Raw genomic sequence first — 19,636 nt, 5'->3', positions numbered from 1 at the left:
GTCTTTCTTGTCTTCCTCCCCGATCCTCATCCCGAGGCTAGTGGGGCAACGCCCCATTCGCCCCTATGCACCAGCCGCCACTGGTTAAGTTCTTTAACAAATACAATCATGTCAGGCACACAATTGCACCAATCCGGTTTAGCCATTCATGCTGCATTGGTAGCACTACCTTCCCTACTTATTGTGTTTTTTCCGGCCCAGATTTGATTTACATGATGCTAATGAATTTTTTTTGTTTCTCATCTAGGTACAATTTCAGAAACTGCAACAGTTGCGCCTGGCGCAGTCTCGAGCTCAGTATTATGGTGGATCTTTGCCGAATGTTAATCAGATTAGCAGCAGTTCTGCGGAATTTCAGGTAATTTGCATGCAATCACTCCTTTTTAGGTATGGCAAAGACCTCATGTAATCAGTTCTTAGAAAACGTACAATACGTAGAGGGGGAGAGAGAGAGAACTTTAGGTAAGGTCCTTTCAGCCATTAGCTTTTATATGTCGTTGCTTGTTTTCCATTACCAAATGTGCTGCCCATCAAGGCCACAGCATTTTATTAATGGCAACATTGTCCCATTTCTGTTCCCATTTGGGTTCACTGATGAGTCATCAGGTCTGCTTTTGTTAGTTGCAGATGCAACATGAGATCCTCTGTGTGCTCTTTGGTATGTTTGCTGGGACAGCAACTGTGTAATCGCTGATTTATGGCTTGTTATGCTTTTGTTTAGGATGTGAGTGCTTTTTGGATGTTTGTGAACTGAAATATACTTGGCTTTGTTTTACTTGACATGATATGTTGTTAGTCATAAATGTATTTTATGAGCACAAAGTAAAGTTATGCAGACAGGGCCTGATTTTGATGACCTGAGTCCGTCCGACAACGATTCAGTACTGGGACCGACCGACCCTTCCGTCGGCGGTCCCAACCCAGCAATTCGGATGCAACCGAACACTGTACTTTACAATGAGAGATTGTATTCCAACTGGAATGCATACTCTCATTGTAAACAGAAGAGGTGCAGTTCATCCCTGCACCTCGTGTCAGACACCTCAAAGTGCCTGCCACGGGGTGCAGGGATCAACAGGGGGGCAGCATAGGTGCCCCCTCGGGCCCTCCAAGCCCGTCGGAAGCCATTTGGAAATCCAGTTCGGATTCCTTTCTGACAGACTTCATCCCAATGGGTCGGTCGGAAATTATTCAGAACGGCTAATTACAGTGCCGTAGGAACGGCTCCGCCCAAGGTTCGTAGCCGTTTACTATGGCATCGTAATCAGCCCCATAGTCTTTCTTGAAGATGTAATGAGACCTCTAGTAGCAATATGTATGGATTGCATTTTCATGAGTCAAACCTTTAGGCTTTGCCAATGCTTGCCTTTATTCCATGTGGATGCTTTGTAGACCTTTTGACTTGTGTGCACCACCACTTAATCATTACCAAACCCGGGGACCACCACTGAATCATTATTGGAATCTAGGGACCCCCAAGGAGTCTTTACTGGTAACCAGGGACCACAGCATCAGCATTTTTAATTGTTTGAACCGCAGGACTATACAGAAAATACAAAAAGAAGCATTTATCAAACAACTACACAAATGATGAAACATTTTATTTAATTTACAAACAAATATTTAAAGAATCATCATTTTCATTTTAATGGTAAGGTTGGATCTTTTCTAAATTAAATTAAGGCTACTCATCGTCCATACTATATTCTGTTTCATACACTTGCACTGCTCCCATGAATCAATTTGAGGATACGAACTACATTTTTTGCCTCCATTTTCAATTTCGTTAACATTTACAGAATGTTTTAACATTTTCAATCTTCAGTTTTGCTTCTTTGTTGATATACACTTATTAATCTGTACATATTATTTAATTTTCTAAGCAGTCGCAGACCCCCTGAGTAGGCTTTGAGGACCCTCAGGTGTCTCCAGACTCACAGGTTAAGAACCACAGTTGTAGGCTAACTAGTATAGAGGACACTAATGTTCTGTGGGATTTTATTGTTTTGTAAAATATAAATATTTCCCTTCATTTAAAGAAACAACTTTGTGTTATAGAATCCCTTCAAAAATTAAGCAAAGCGAGTGCTCTTTGTATTAAAAGTGTTTTTCATGAGAAACGGCTATTTCAATAGGTTATCCATAAATCTATATTTGGGTGTTTGATTTCTTGGTCTGTATGTATGTACAATTACTTTATACTTATGTCCTGACTTTCTGCCACTTTGATTTGTTTATAAATTGCCACCTTACGGCATAAACATAAATAGCTGTGAAAGCTATTCAGTAAGACTTTAATGCACCTGGTACCAATAATGCAGTCACACATCCTGTCCCTGCTCAGAAGCAAATCCTCGCTGCTTTCTTTTTTTTCAGTCCATTTGGGTGACTCTTGGATCAATTTCGCCTACGCTCAGGCTTTTTTTATGCTGTACTTAGTCTTTTTAGGTCGAACCTACCAGACAGCACAAGCTGTCTGGGTGCAAAAGACAAATTGTGTCCTTATGAAGAACACGTAGGGGCCTATAGCCCGACCTTTGCTTGCCATTGGTTGGCTTTCTTTTCTCTTAATTACTTGTTTTCTCTTAAGTGACTTTCCTTTTGACAACCTGTCCAACTTGTGTTTGCCCTTGCCATGGGGCTTAGTCTCTTTACCATATCTTTGATTGAATTGCTTCTGTGCTTGCTCTGCTCGCTGTTAGGCAGCTACTTTTTTCTTTTTGTTTAAGCACTTAAGGAGGGTGTATGTGTTTTCCACCTGCCCCCCTGGTGTGGTTTTCTTGCCCCCTCCACATTACTTTTCCTTGCTGATGTGCTTCTCTCCCCCACCTACACATATTGCTCTCTTGCCCATGCTCTCTTTTACCCCCGTTTTTTCCTCTTTGGCCCGTGTTCTCTACCTTGGATGGCTTCTCCCTCTGCCTGCTGTGTTGCTTCTCTCCTGCCCAATGTGCTGTTTCTCCCCCCACCCACCATGTTCCTTCCCCCGCCCCAACCTGCTCATTCGTTTTTAAATTTGTTTTAAAACAAGTGCTGTCATTTTAAGTTTTAAAAAGCACTTTCACCCTACTTTTCAAAATGTACTGCTCCATCTCGTATCAGTAAATGAAAAAACTCCTGTGTCCATTTGTAGCTGTGTGTGTGAATATTGAACGCATGCACATGCCCACAAGATGAAGTGGCGGCTGCCTCATCCCTTTTTAGGTCTCGCCTGAACCAGCGCCTGCGCTGGTCTGGCGAGACTTATTGAGAGGGCTCCAAAAAGTGCTACCAGGCCAGCCTAGAGCTACAGTGCATGTGCGCGGTCGCGCGCGCCACTTTTACCGCGATTACTTTCACTTTTGCGGCCGCAGGGCCGCTTGGCATAGCCAATAGGTCTCGCTTTTGGGACCTTATAAGTGTTTAGTTATGCAACTGTTGCATGGCTAAACACTTATAAGGTCCCAAAGGCGAGACCTACTGGCTATGCCAATGTTTGTGTTCACATGAAACTAACAAAAGTTTGAAGGCCATTACAGTAGACCGAATTTATCTCACACTATACCCCTTGGACATGAGATACTTTTCGTTATCACGAGGCTTTCAATAACACCAGTAAACCGAGCATGTCATTCCTGCTGGTTCGGATGCATCTGTAAATCTCAGCTCTGTCAGAAACTTTTAGACAGTTCCAGCACTCTGACACATGCAAAATGGCACCAACATCATATAGTTGGCAAAGAGTTTGTGTATATCTGCAGAGCCTTATCTTCATACAAACACACCTCACAGAGCCGACGGAACAGGGGTGCTCTCACTAGGGTTACCGCAGGTGCTGGATCACCTCCCAAATCTTGGGGCAGGTCAGAAAGAGAACGGAAAACAATAAGTGCTTTCAATTCCTTTTTTATTTCTTGTAGTATTATCTGTGTGTTCCAACAATTTTAGTAAGCTAATGCCCCTTGCCAGCACCTCATTCAGAAAATTGTACCAGCACCACTACGATAAAGCATTTTAGAGCAGCACCTCACGGCCTTAAGTGCAACAGATGATGATACTCCCGTTAGTACCAACTAACAGCTTAATCTGGGCAGAGGACAATGGCTCCACTGCGTGAACTGAAATAAAGTGCAGTTGATCGGTACACCCAAAAAACCCTTTACAGGAACAGATGCAGGATATCCACATCACTCGATGAATAAGAACCGTCGATAACAAAACATCAAATAGTGCTTTATTCACCGACCAATTAAAGTTACTGCTCACACCCATGACTCGGGCTTAGTGGTAAATATAAGAATCATGATACCAGCACAAATTGCACGCCCTCCTCCCCCCCCCCCTTCCCCCCCCCCCCCCTCCGCATGAAGTGAAAGTCTTTCTGTTGAGGGCGACCAGTCAAGCTACTCTTAACTTTCAAGCCTTTTTATGATTAAATGATAGAGATCTTGTATATTAATTTTGGACTGTGTTTGACTATGTATTATGAGGAATTATACATACACATATATAATAAGGTTACTGCTTGTCAGCTTGCAGTCCTATCACTTGGTAGAGGTTCTACATGTTTATGATGAACTTCTCGCTACTTATTTCATATTCAGACTGTGTGTCTGATGCGAGTTTTCAAAAGTCTAGAAGTCTTCACTTAACCCTTATATAAAGTGCACTGGGAGGAAAAAGTGGCTGACCCTATAAATAGGGCCGCTGGAATTATGCAGCATGGGAGGACCAAGTTATGTGGCAAAGTAGACTAAATTATGTAGCAAGAAAAGCTGAATGATGCAGCATTATACAGCACAGTTTGTGATACTACTTTTTTTGTTTTTTTGTGTGTGTTGTTTTTTAGCAGAGTTTTATATAGTGCAAACTTGACCCAAATCCAATCGGGTATCTGAGCGCTTTACATAGCACCAGTTACGTTACATGAGGACACACATTCATTCACTTAATTATTTTATCATCTTTACTCGCGAAAACCATCTGAGCAAATGTTTTATCTCAGTACATGTTTGCCACATAAATACAGCAACAACCAACAGAAATGTGACCAATGAAAAATTGTGAAAGCCCTTCCGCTGTGTGGCAACATGCTTTGCTGAGTTTTTAGTAACTTTTGATCCGTTTGAGGTAGAATAGTATTTTTTTGGGGTAAAATCTGCAGATTATGTAGCAAATGATGTATCACGTGGCAAATGCAGCAAGTCCATAAATATGTCGAAACTGCCGCGACCGGAAAATCACATAATTCCATTGGCCCTGTCTATAAACAGAAAAACCTGAAAGTGTGTTTGGGAATTACAGGTTGCTAGAGTTTGTGCTTGACTTTGATGATACTCGGGGCACACATGCCACGCAGGACCCCCTACGGGTCGATCATAATATTCAAGGGTTTGCAAATGTGTTACAGTGCAGGATTGCGGAATTTCCAGGCAAGTTTAGGTTTGTTTTCTTAAACGCTGACATATTCAGTTGCCATGGCTAAGGGAGGAAAGGGTGTTAAATCTTGGCGCAGAGCATGGGCGAATTCCTACTGGCCAGTTTGAGCGATCTTGAATTGTGGTGTTCGTCGGATTTGTCTAGAAGGTGGCTTGTAGCACTTTGAGCCTTTGTATACCTTCGTTCCACCAAAACACTGATCAATCAGTTCAGCCTGTGAGGCAATTTCTGACTTTCAGTGGCAAATTCTTCTGCATTTATTGTGAGATCTTTCTCCTGCTAACATTTTTAGGTCGCGCCTGACGTAGGCTGCGCACATGCGCAGTCTCGCTGGCGAGATTTAATGATATGAGGTATTTTCTGTAGAGGGCATTAAGCCCCGCTCCTCTTTTGCATTGGCTGGCGTCACTGTTTATGCTAAACCAGATCTGTGACGGGGGTGAATGTTTTGCCAATGTGCAGCATTCCGTCCATTATCTTGTGTGTTTTGCTGTTCGCCCTAGTGGGAAGGGTATGCCTAGACGTGGGTCCCCTGCTCACTACGCCACTGGAGTCAAGCTATCCTGACTGAAGAGGGGTGAAACCCCGAAACCGGTCCTAGGATGCTTGATTCCGGTCCAGGGAAGACATGGCTTGGCAGTTCGGGCTGGACTGTTCCCATGAGGCACAGGGTCAAGACTGATTTGCATATGGCCATGTCTGAACTGGGGTGGTGTGGTGAGCAAAATAACGATGGATTAAACCCAGATCTGTGACTGGGGGTGAATGTTCTGCCAATGTGCAACATTCCGTCCGTCATCTTGTGTGTTTTGCTATGTTAAACGGTGGCCAGCCATTGGAAAAGAGCTGTTGATGACGTATTTGCTCGGCTTTCTGAGCAGTCCTATTTGGACGGGCTTGTCTGCCTTCCTTTTGTCGTGAAAGTTTTCTTATCTTTATGGGGCCATGTGTTTCAAACAGATGTCCCCATAAAAGACAAGAAAGCTTCCACGAGGAACGAAAGTGAAAGCGGACCGTGCTAGTTCTGAATTGTTTCCTGGTAGCCGTTGCGGATATGGTCGCACGAAGGGGGCTGGCATGCGAGCACCAAAATGATACTTCACCCTTGCTGGTCTTGATCTGACCTGTGCAGAACCTGAAAGGCAGGATGGCTGTCTGGGGCATGAAAAGAAGCCGCGTACTTATCAAAGATAAACAGCACTAACAAGTGTGGAAAGGCTCGACAAGGCACCGCCGTCTATCTTTTCACAGACTAATTAGAGGGTAACACTGGCTTCGGTTTACACTCAGTTGTGTTGGGTGTGGGGGGAATCCACGCTACTACAGCCTCAGAGGTGCAGTCAGCTGTCAAGGGCATTTAGGAGATTTCTGGGCACCCTCTCACAAAGCTACCATCACACTAGACACAACACATGCAGTTGCAGGCTGGCATAGGGGAAACCAGCCAAGCATTACTGTCTCGAGCGCACGGATTGCCCCTTCCACCGGCAAAGTTGGCTGCGGCGGTGCGTCAAGAAGTCAGAAGATAACAGTGAGTTGTTTGTTGCTGCCCAGTTCTGCTTATGAACTGCAGTCAAGCACGTCACAATTTGCATTTAGTTATTCATTCTATGTAGCAAAGTTTGCCACATGGGTGGTGGTTTCTCCCTTTGCCAAGGTACAGTGCAATACAATAAGGGAAATAGTTGTGGTCGGGAGGGGGTTGCGAGGGGTGTCAAATGGCACAATGGTGTACTGAAAGAGATGAAGTCTGTGGGTCTTCGGCGAGTGTTCAAGCAACCTGCCATGTACGCGGGACAAGTTATTGTGGGCTGTGTTTTTAAAGAGATGGTCTTGGATTTTTTACGGGAATGGCTGGGTGGAAGGGGTAGCAGGAAGAACAAGCATTTGCAATGCAATAGGTCTCGCATTTACGCAAGTTTAAGTTATTGCCATTGTCATTTACAATGCCAATAGCTTAAACTCGCGTAAATGCGAGACATATTGCATTGCAAATGCTTGTTTTTTTTGCCATGTATAGTACAGCTGCGATGCCTTATAGCATGGTTATAAAATATAGGCAAAGCCAGTCCATCTGATAGGCGAGTCCTATTGGGTTTGCCAGTTCTTGTTTTCCTTATATAAATCTTTTTGTTTTTCACACTATTCTTCTCTTCCTTCAGAAATACTTATTATTTGTAGTCACTGATCCACATCCTGTTGGTGGCTTCTCTTTGCAGTAAAGTCATGTGGCATGTGATATGATTAATATGACTTGTCTTGTCGATATATATAGACTAGGGGCAAATGTCGGCAAACCACCATAAATGCCTGTTGCGCACAAAAACGGAACACCCACAGTTTGAGCAGAAATACACACACCTTCTCCATGTACAGAAAAGGCCCATACCCTGCACATAGAAACTACATATCATAAACATTCACTCTAAAAGAAACACATGCACACAAAGAACACACAACACCAGCACAAGAACTTACTTCGGTCAGCTCTTCTTCAGCCCTGGCTGCTTGTGTTCCGTGAACATATTGGCTCGTGGGAAGGGCAGAGGCCCCATCTGTAACAGCGCACGCCATTACTTGTGCCATTCACATCCCTCCTGCAGGAGGTCAGTGCACAGCGCAGGTTAAAGTTTCCCTTATCTCTTTAAAACATTTTGGTTCCCGGAAAGACAAGCGAGAGTGAAAGGCAAAGAGCCATTGCAAAACAAATGAAGATCAAGTTGTTGTGTGTCATTTTTTAAATGTAAGTTAAAGAGAATCACCTTAAAAATTACATTTTGTTCTGTCTGATTCTTGATATGCTGAACTGTGGCGGAAGGCCAGCTAAGTTGCTGTAGGCTGCCATGTTGAGAGTAAAGTACGGGTATGGCACAAAAGAAGTGCAGTGAATCGGCCACGCCATTACTGCTTTTAAAGTAGACAGCAAAAGATCTAACGTCAAACAGCAGCTGCTAGAAGCACTATAAGCACTTCCTACGGTAGGTCCAAAGCTGCTCTCCTCTGACTCCCCAAAGGTACCTTGGGAATGTCGGGATGCCATTATCAAGGTAATAGTTTATTACACAACCAGCGTGCTGGAAGATAGGCATATTAGTGTTGTTTTAAACTGAAAGTGGGTGCCGTGCTGAATGAAAGTGCGGCGCCCGTGTACATAAAATGAATGTGGTTGGTTGTGACTGAAGCGGGCGCCATGGGAATAAATAAGTAGTTGGCGCCCGTGTATAGAAAATGTATATGCGTGGCTGGTGCGTGCCCGCGAGTGTTAGGAAACTGTAGTTGGGTGGTGCTCCTGCCCTAAAAACGGAACTGATCTATCAGGAGCACCAACCAATAAGGAGTTAGGAAATAAAAGTGACACAGGAGTAAACGATTGGGAAGCAGCAGGCCGGATTACACTCAGTACAAGTGATTACAGCATGTCCTTGCTTTGACCAATGAAAGGTTTTCTTTTCATTTTTCAAGAGTAGTTAGTAGTCCATGGGAATTTTTTTTAATAAACATTCACAAAGGGGAAGGGGTCCCTTGGGGGCCCCTTTGTATTTGCGAATGGGTTACTACCAGCTTGAAATTGCTGGTAAAGTGGGAATGTTTTGCGACCGCATTTCGATTGCGAAACATCCATACATGCCACTGTGATTCGTTAATAGAAAGGGACGCCAGAAACATGCCTCTTCCTAATACAGAATCACAAACCTAAATTGCGATTTGGTAATAGGTTACCGAATCACAATTGAGCCTTTGTGCATTTAAAAATGACTTTTTTCGTTCGTAAACAGGCAGATTCTGGGAGTATACCCTGCCTGTTAATTGAGTGAATCCTCAATAACCTGTATGTTATTTACCCATTGACCTATGTGCTTCCCTTGTAAGTGCAAGTTTATGAGATGCCTCAAGGAGCCGCATCCAACAGTTGAGCACCCTCGGTCTATATTTAAAATCAATGTTAGTAACGCCCAGTTGTAGCCTCTGGGCTCTACTTAAAAATCTTGTGGGCAATCCTAACCATTTTTTCCAAATGGTTGTTTCTATAATTTGCAGGTGCTTAACTTCTTTTTGTAGCAAAACCTTGCATTCATAGAGGAACAGAATAACTAGTTTTGCATTAAATGCCTGTCTTAGCACTTCAACAGACTTGTGGCCCAGAGCTGAATTCATTCTCTGAAGTGCACCAGCAATCAACGTATGCACTAGATTCTTGCAACAAGACATGAGCATGAAGTCAAAATTGTGGCTAAATAACAGGCATGAATAAATGTATTCCCTAGACACCTCCACTTGATCACCATCCATCCACCACCTATACCCAGGGGGCGACCTCTTACCCATCGAAAATACCATGATCTTTGTTTTGGCCATATTTACCTTTAAATCGTGTCCCTTGAAATAGTGTAAGAAAGCAGCAAGTTGCCTCTGCAGCTGACCAGCATTAGATCTAATAACACTGTGTCATCTACGTAAAACAACACGGAATAGGCTCCATCCCTAACTTGGGGGGGAAAGCACCTGCCCTGATTTAGGACTCCCATGGCATCCACTATATGTATCGGAAAAACAGTGGAGCCAAAATACCCCCTTGCCTCACCCCATTGGGGTGCTGATCTTTTTCGACAAGGCCCCATTATCCGTCCAGTTCCACCGTAGTCAATGAGTCCTCATGCAGTTGAACTACCAATGGTGGACACTTCCATTTTGCCATCTTTTCCCAAAGGAGAGATATATGAACCGTGTCAAACGCCGTTGACAAGTTGATGTACAACACGTAATGTGGCTACTTTCTTTAGAGGGTGCAATCTTCCGTCAGCAGCTTTATTATCACACAATCGTCCAAAGTTTAATATCCTTTCCTAAAGCCTTTTCTCGCTAGGCACACCCACTCTTCTAATTGACCCAGAAAGTGCCTTTGATACATTTTACTCACAATATCCAATAATGTAATCAGGCGATTATTATAGGGCAGGGCTCTATACCCTTTTTTAAACAAAGGCACGTTATGCTACCTTTCCAGCAAATCATGCCCCTTAATTATTTGTTCAAACAGCGGTACCAAGGTCTGTGACTACAGATGGGGGTTGAGTTTTATTATATCAGAAGTGATGCTGTCTGGCCCTTGCACCCATCAACTTTTCAGGACTTTGATCACTGCTTCGATACCACTTACCGTAGGGACCAAAAGGCTCTCACCCCCTTTGCCCTTAATGCTTGTCAACCTCGTACCCGTGACCCCCCCTTCTACCCCTCCCAACTTTGATGTAACTGACCCAGATTTCTTCAGGAATCGCACCTGCTGTTCAATGTGTGGCTCACCCAAGAATGCCATTTGAAATACTCCAAAAGCCTCTCTCCCTCCACTTGATTTGCTGCATTTTACTAAAGGCTTTCCTATGCTGATTACCAAGCTGTCTCTTTGGTCCCTCCTAGTCTGAACGCCTCTCATGTTCTCTTATTAAGTGTTGCTTTAGGCCGTAATTTTTCAACACTCTGAGGGTACTTAGCGAACCTACTCCTATTCAGCCCTATGGCCACCATATCCCTTATGGAGAAAATACATTTATCAAAGGCCTGAACTGTGTGGTGTAAGGGTAAGCTGAATTGCACCTTTTGCAACTCCAAAATTCTATGTATAATATGATGTTTTAGTTTGCCAGACCACACTATTCTACAGTAATTTTTACAGTACAGGTGCGATCTGTTGGCCCACTGATGTCTTAGTTTACCCACCCTAGACATTGAAAGAATAAGAAGGTTATGGTCACTGCCAGCAAGAACGCCTATCAATAGGTTCGAGGCATGTGGGCTGCTGAATTCATATCTGTGCATAGATCGCCGCCTAGTGTTGGGTCCGGATGATTGCACATTGTTGTCCTGGAAGAGTCTTCGAAGTATCACGAGATAGGTGACTCCTCCCCTGGACTACAGTGCGCATGGGCATCCTCTCCATCCTTAGATTGTTTTTTTCCGCCATTGGGTTCGGATGTGCTTATCTTAGCTCAAGTTAGGAAAATTCTGTTTAAGGCCAAAAGGCCTTTAGTTATCGTCGGTACTGTTCCCGTTCGGTATCGACTAGTTTCTTTAGTGCTTTAGCACCTTCTTCAAGCTTTTCGGATCCGCTTGGTCCGAACATCGAACTTCAATCGACGATGGAATCGAGGACTCCCTTCAAAAGGTGTCCTTTATGCCACGCGAAATACCCACACATCGACGTCCACCCGGTATGCAACAAATGTCTCTCACCGGATCACAATGGATCGAAATGTATGGCCTGTGCCCAATTCCGCTCGAAGAAGACTCTCCGGAATCGACGGGCAGCGAGATTGGAGGCGCAGCAATCGGCGCCTGCCCCGGCCAACACCTTTAGCACCGAAGACGAGGACGCCGAGAGCGTGGAAGACGTAGACTCCAGCCCCGCTTCCGAACACGACTCCCGATCGGAAGACGACGATGAGGTGATCTTTCAGAGAGAAGAAGTCGTCGAAGAGGTAGGAGACTACGATGAGGCCCTTGGGGCCGAGGAAGATAGCTCCAGCGAGGAGCTAGGCCAACCCGTCGATACGGAGGCCGAAAAAATACGTCGTCATAAGGCTCAGGTCGAGGGATCGCCTTCGGGCCTTACCCAAGATCAATCTCACGGTTCTTCGGCCCCGCCTCCAGGCCCGGCCTCGAACATTTCGCAAGAGCCATTATTATCGAAGACGACTGGATTCCCTTCAGCGAAACCGAAACCATCCGTCGCACCAGTTCCGTCGAAACCGAAAGTGAAACTGGTTGTGATCGGCTCGAAGCCCTCCACTCCTTCGAGGCCGGCAAAGGTCATCGGCTCCGACCGTGCAAAAAGGGATTTCGGTGCCGAGCTCACCGCAGCGGATACGGGTGCCGAGCCAAAGAAGAAGGCCCTCGGTCCCCACAAAGCGCCTCGGCCTCTGGCACCGAAGACATCGGCCCAAACCACCAAAGTCAAGGTGGCCACCCCGTCTGCGTCGGCGTCTAAGACGGCGGCGCCTGCCAAGTCATCGACTCCGACGAGCGTCGATACCTCCCTTCGGATCGATAACCCCATGACTGCAAAGAAGTCGGATGCCGCTTCGACGCCTACCTCCAGGGTGCCGATCGCTTCCAAGGAGCCATCTGCGTTCACCGTGCAACAGGTCTCGGCATCGTTGCAACGCATCAGAGAACGGGCAGCCCTCCACTCTACGTCGGCTCCTGACACGCACAAGGCTTCGAAAGCACCCTCGGCGCCGACCAACATCACGTTTGGGTTGCCGCCGCCCACGGCGCCGAAACTGTATGAGATTCGGACACGTGTCCGCCAGACACAGTCCCCACCCACTGGACACACAGATTTCGAGCCTTCCCAGCCACAATTTATCGACGCCAACACTGGTAGGTTGATGCTCCGCAAAAGGAACATCACGCCAGAGAGAGGGTTGGACTCCTACAAAATTCCTCTCAAACACAAATTGCCGGCAGGGTCAGAGCCAGTGCTTCATGAACACTTTCAACCCTTCCATCAGGATCCACCGTCCTTTTCTCCTACGCCTTCAGAGGCAGACGCAGGAGAGGACTATGTAGGGGATGATACCACCTACCCTGGGGATATCGATCCTGATGATCACTTGCAAGACCCAGATCAGGCATGGGATGACCCCACAGACCAGGGTACCGCACCAGATACCCATGACACGCAGCTTTATAACATAAAGACATCTCCCACAGAGGACACTGCTGCCTTTAATGCCCTCATAGAACGGGCTGCTGCCAATCATGGAGTAGTACTCCATTCTGACACTGTCGAAGACGACTTCTTGGTGGACACTTTCGCCTCTTCCGAAAAAACTGTCAAGACTCGGCCCATGTTAAAAGGATTTCTCAAACCTGCAAAATACATTTTTAAAGAAACAACCAGGGCACGGGTGCTAAACCCCAGGATTGAAAAAAATACAAGCCTGCACCCGGAGACCCTATGTACATTAGTGGTTAGTTACCTTTGGACTCCATGGTTGTTGCTAATGCTCGTAAAAGAGCCCACTCACAAACAACGGGTGATGCTCCTCCCCCAGACAAGGAGTCCAAAGTGCTGGAGACATCAGGCAAACGGATTGCAGAGCAAGCAGCAAACATCTGGCGCATTGCCAACACACAGGCACTCCTGGCCCGTTATGATAGGTCCCACTACGACACATTAGAATCACTACTCCAACATTTGCCAGATGAATATAAAGAGGCAGCGGAGCTCCTCATCAGAGAGGGACAACTCCTTACCAATGCATCCATCAAGTGCGCACTGGATGCAGCCGACACAGCGGCCAGGGCAATCAACACAAGCGTCATGTTGAGGAGGCACGCATGGTTGAGAATCTCAGGCTTCAAGCCGGAGATTCAGAACAATATCTTAAATCAACCGGTCAACCCAGACTATTTATTTGGCCCTGAAGTTCACACTACCCTTGAGAAAATTAAAAAAGACACTGACACTGCGAAATCAATGGGGGCTCTGCAGACGCAGCAGTTTCGTAGTGGCTCCTTTCGTCGCCCCGGGAATAGAGGAGCAGCTAGAGGTCAGGGGTCACAGCAGCAGTACACTAAAGGAGGCACACAAAGTACCTATGATAAAATCAACAGAGGTGGATATCGTGGCTCCAGCACAAAGGGCAGGGGACGTGGTTACGGCAACACCAGGTCCTCCCCCAAAAACAAACAGTGACGCCCTCTCCCTGCCCCCCGACCACATAACACCTGTCGGGGGGAGACTCCAACAGTTCCTGTCAGCATGGAAAACCATCACCACAGACAGGTGGGTCAGGGACATTATCCAGCACGGTTACTGTCTCGAATTAACGTCCACTCCACCCAACATACCGCCAAAGCACCGTCCTATGTCCGTAGAGCACTTGGCATTATTGCAGCAGGAAGTGCTAAGTATGCTGCAAAAAGGTGCAATAGAGGTCGTGTCCGTCGACCAACAGGGCACAGGGGTGTACTCTCTGTACTTCTTAATCCCAAAAAAGGACGGGTCGCTCAGACCTATACTAGACCTCAGACCCCTCAACCACTACATTCTCTACCCTACAGCAGGTTCTCCCGCTACTCAGTCAGGGAGACTTCCTAGCCACACTGGACGTAAAAGATGCGTATTTCCACATACCCATACACCCATCGCACAAGAAATATCTCAGGTTCACTATTCAGGGGCATCACTATCAGTTCAAAGTTCTCCCCTTCGGAGTAACAACAGCACCCAGGGTCTTTACCAAGTGCCTAGCAACAGTGGCTGCACATCTACGGAGACAACACATTCACGTCTTCCCTTACCTGGACAGTCAGCCCAGCAATGTGCCAGCCACATGTCCCTCACCATTCACCTTCTTCACAATCTGGGATTCTCACTAAATTACCCAAAATCTCATCTCCAACCCGCACACGTACGACAGTACCTGGGCGCCACCATAAACACGCTGGCAGCCACAGCTCAGCCAAATTTAGTGAGGATCAACAGCATGCAACTGCTGATCTCCAAGTTCAAACCTCAACACTCCCTTCCTGCGCGAGTGTGCATGCAGTTGATAGGCATGATGGCCTCCTGCATTTTCATAGTCCCGCACGCGAGACTACATATGCACCCGCTTCAGGAGTGCTTAGCACGTCAATGGAATCAGGCTCACGGACAGTTAAAAGACCTAGTGTTGGTGAGCGGTCGGGCATACAACTCTCTGCATTGGTGGAATCCACAAAAGCTTTGCAAGGGCCGACCGTTCCAAGAGCCTGTTCCACAAATCATACTGACGGCGGACGCCTCTCTCCAGGGTTGGGGAGCTCATGTACTCACTTACACAGTGCAGGGACTATGGACTACGCAACAAAAGAAGATGCACATCAACGTTCTGGAACTGATGGCAATCTTTCTAGCCATGAAGGCATTCAAAGTACAATTGTGCAACAAAGTCGTGTTGGTCCGGACGGACAACATGACTGCCATGTACTACATACAGAAACAGGGAGGAACACACTCTCCACAGTTGTCTCATCTGGCTCAGAGCATGTGGAAGTGGGCCATTCAAAGGAACATATTCCTCATGGCGGAACACCTCCCGGGCAAGGACAACCAGATGGCGGATCTGCTCAGCAGACACAGCCACCAGATGCACGAGTGGGAGCTACATCCGTCAGTTCTCCAACCGTACTTCCAACAGTGGGGTCAACCAGAGATAGACCTATTCGCCACAAACGAAAACGCAAAATGCCAAAGCTTTGCCGCCAGGTTCCCACACACGCAGTCTCAGGGCAATGCGATATGGATGAACTGGTCCGGCAGATTTGCGTACGCTTTTCCCCCAGCGCCATTGATACCGCTAGTGGCACGCAAACTGCGACAGCACTCACTAACACTCATCCTAGTTGCTCTCACATGGGCGCGCCAACCATGGTACACCACCTTTCTAGAACGTTCCGTGGTGCCGCATCAAAGACTGCGGATCAAACCCGCACTTTTAACACAGAACCATGGCGAAATTCAGCACCCAGATCCGCAACAGCTGAACCTGGCAATCTGGCTCCTGAGGTCTTAGAGTTTGGCTACCTGAACCTGCCTCCAGAATGTATGAATATCATCAAGGAGGCCAGGAGACCCACAACCAGAGCTTGCTATGCGGCTAAATGGAAAAGGTTTGTCATTTACTGCAACAACAATGACATTAACCCGCTGGATGCATCCATTCAAAACATCATCTGTTACCTCTTACACCTGTACCGATGCAATCTGGCATACAACTCAATACGTATCCATTTAACCGCGATAGCAGCCTATTTCCAAAACAGGCAGCACCTCTTTATTCAGGGTGCCTGCCATCAAAGCCTTCTTGGAAGGACTCAAACGAGTAATTCCCCCAAGACACCCACCGGCACCGGTGTGGAACCTCAATTTGGTCCTCACCAGATTAATGGGTCCACCCTTTGAACCTCTCCATTCATGTGAGATTCAATTCCTCACCTTGAAAGTAGCTTTCCTAGTAGCAATCACTTCGTTAAGAAGAGTTAGTGAACTCCAGGCACTAACCATTCAAGAGCCATTCATACAGGCTCACGCAAACAGGGTTGTACTACGTACCAACCCCAAATTCATGCCCAAAGTGATATCGCAGTTCCACATGAATCAAACTATTGAACTGCCTGTTTTCTTTCAAAATCCACAGTATGTCGCTGAGAGAATGCTCCATACACTAGATGTAAAGAGGGCCCTCATGTACTATATAGACAGAACTAAGGACTTTAGGAAAACAAAACAACTTTTCGTTGCCTTTTCTCCACAACACAAGGGCAACGCCATTTCCAAAGCAGGTATAGCCAGATGGATCGTTAAATGTATTCAAATTTGCTATCAAAAAGCTAAACGCACATTATGGATTCCCCCACGAGCACACTCAACACGAAAGTTAGGGGCGTCCATGGCTTTCCTAGGGAACATTCCTTTACAGGAAATATGTAGAGCAGCCACATGGTCCACTATACATACATTTACCAAACACTACTGTGTAGATGTACACTCAAAACAGCAGGCAGTTTTAGGACAGGCTGTTCTCAAAACTCTTTTTCAGACTGCTGCAGCTGGCACGGGTAGCCACCGCTAATGGAGGTACTGCTATATATTCTATGCACAGATATGAATTCAGCAGCCCACATGCCTCGAACTGAATATGCTACTTACCAGTATGCATCTGTTCTTGGCATGTAGGGCTGCTGACATTCATATCGCCCACCCTCCTCCCCGGCGCCTGTAGCGGCTGCAGCACTCAGAATTACTGTATAGCATGGTCATCACTTACTGTATCTACTCCATCACTGCCACAATGGCGAAAAACAATCTAAGGATGGAGAGGATGCCCATGCGCACTGTAGTCCAGGGGAGGAGTCACCTATCTCGTGATACTTCGAAGACTCTTCCAGGACAACAATGTGCAATCATCCGGACCCAACACTAGGCGGCGATCTATGCACAGATATGAATGTCAGCAGCCCTACATGCCAAGAACAGATGCATACTGGTAAGTAGCATATTCAATCTTTCACCATCCCGAAATGCTCAGAGGAGATTATTGCATAATCGTACAGGGACGTTACCCTCCCATTATAAAACGTCTGAGCTGGCTGATCCCCCGGACACCTACCATTTGTCATGTTGAGGCTATTGAGAAGGATCCCCAGTTGCTTACCTGCCCCTTCACCTTTCTGACTCCCTAAAACCGGACTGGGAATATTCAGTGCACTTTCTTTGTCTCTTTTAATAACATCCCTCAACTGCCTAGAGGGGATTTTTACGTTTAAATCACTCCACACTAGAATAGGCACGTAGGGAAATCAAATTTGAATCTTACCTAGTAGAAGTGCCAACTCCTTACGTTGTTTACCTTTGCAAAGATTTGGAGAGCAGTATATATTAATTAATATCAATTTGGGACCCTCCTTGTGGGCTCCTCTAGGTATCATGACTGAAGGTAGGTAGACCAGACAATGTTAATAGAAGTCCCTAAAGAGAACAGAAAACACTATATCATACTCAACTGCTACCAAAAGCGATAGACCCCCTGCTGGTCTCCCAAATTGCCCCTTCAATGCCTTTAAGCCAAATACAACATAATTAGGCAACACCCCGTCCTCAGTTTCACAGGATTCTTGTACGGCAGCTATCACTACTTTATTATCCTAAAAGAGCGACTGGAGCAACTCAAAGTTCCTTTTCAGCCCAGCTATGTTCCAGAATAAAAGATTAACCCAAGAAGAATCGGGCTCTATAAAAGAAGGGTTTTGATGACTCCCTTTTTGAATTAATTTACCCCACAATCCAATTCAAATTCATTTCTATCTTCGCTACTGGCTCCACTCGATCAGTAAAAAATGTGTCTGCCCTGGACCATCATCACTACAAGGAGCTGATGAGCCCTTATCCTCAATGCCCTCTCACAACCGAAGGCGGGGGGGATCAAAATTGGTTAAGGATGGATAAGGCTCCTGCTTGACCCAATGACGGTCGATGGATGATTTAGGAAGAGATCCTGCTGATGTATTGTAGTGGCATAAACATCAAAACCTGACCGCCTTAGATTGTCCAGTGATTTCAGGACTTCTTCCACCCCTAACCTAGAGTAGAAGTGAACAGAAACGTGTGGCCAGACCTTCGATGACACAGTAATATGAGGCTGGACGACCAGTGCAATATCTTTAGAAGAGATCTTCGCCGGCTGTGAGATTGATTGAAGAAGAGATAATATAGGAGATCTATTAAGCATCCCATCTGCTCCCAAGTCTGCAAAAATATCCAAAAATTGGATAGCCCAAATGATATTGTATTTGCCATGGTTTTTAGCCCCCTCCAGAAGTCCTCCTCAAATCCAGCATTCCCCTCCTGCTCCCACAGGTAGCACCTCCTCTACCTGAGGAGCCAAGTGAACCAACCACATGTTCAACCTGCTGAGGTTTAAGAACCAGCATTTTATCTGCCCCTGTGGGCTCAGATGGAATTACTGCTGCGTCAAGAGATGCCAAGACGTCAACAGATGCCGACACGAGGGAGCCCAGAGAAGCAGAGGCAGTTGCAGAAGTACTAGTATGTAATACTAAAGGTTTCTCTGGTGTTGTAACCCCAACCAGAAATGTAACCTTTGTTTTCCTTCTCTTGGTTATTCTTCTCACTTTTCTTTTTGCCTTTAGTTTGTATTTTTTTATTTTTGCTGAGATGCTCCCTTTCCCGGCTGCTGGCCTGGCTCTTGGATAGAGACTTCCAGTTTAATCCTGTTGACTGTTAAAAGTAGGAAATACTTCACCTGCTGCATCTGAGGCCTGAGAAGACTCCAAGGAGACTAGCCTATTTGTGGCTTCTGGGGGTACTAGACCTTCTCCGTAAAGAGAGCTTTGAGATCACTTGGGACCAAGGATTGGTCACATCAGTATTCCTCTCTAAACGAATGGACCCTAGGAGCACCTGCCTGGGTGCTCATATCTGCAGTACTATTTTAGTAACTCTTTACATTGGGCTTATTTTCGTCTCTATTTGGGAATACCGGCAATTCCTTCAATATAACTGATAGAATGTCTAACGTGATGAGATCTGTCAGTATTCTTTTCCAACAAAGACCAGATGGAAGCCAACATACGTTCGAGACTCTGCAGAGATCCAGAAAAATTCACATAATCTGCTGAAGTATTCACTGGAGGAAGTATTCAATGGTCC

General features: G+C 46.0%; 1 protein-coding gene across 5 annotated transcripts in view; it reads left to right on the top strand.

The window, feature by feature from the left end:
* CRTC3 (CREB regulated transcription coactivator 3) overlaps positions 1-19,636 on the top strand; it is a 1,114,890-nt gene that overhangs the window by 291,476 nt on the left and 803,778 nt on the right. For all 5 annotated transcript variants that reach the window (XM_085644305.1, XM_085644304.1, XM_085644303.1 and 2 more), the window contains exon 2: positions 248-358. Coding sequence is in view for 4 of the 5 variants with exons in the window: in XM_085644304.1 (XP_085500430.1) it covers positions 248-358 (111 nt within the window). In the remaining variant the exon portion in view is untranslated. The remainder of the gene's footprint in view (positions 1-247; positions 359-19,636) is intronic.

This window comes from Triturus cristatus, chromosome 3_1 (genome assembly GCF_964204655.1).
Source record: "Triturus cristatus chromosome 3_1, aTriCri1.1, whole genome shotgun sequence".
Classification (NCBI taxonomy): Eukaryota; Metazoa; Chordata; class Amphibia; order Caudata; family Salamandridae; genus Triturus; species Triturus cristatus.
The sequence above is the reverse complement of the archived record's forward strand: the minus strand, read 5'-3'. Positions and strand labels throughout refer to the sequence as shown.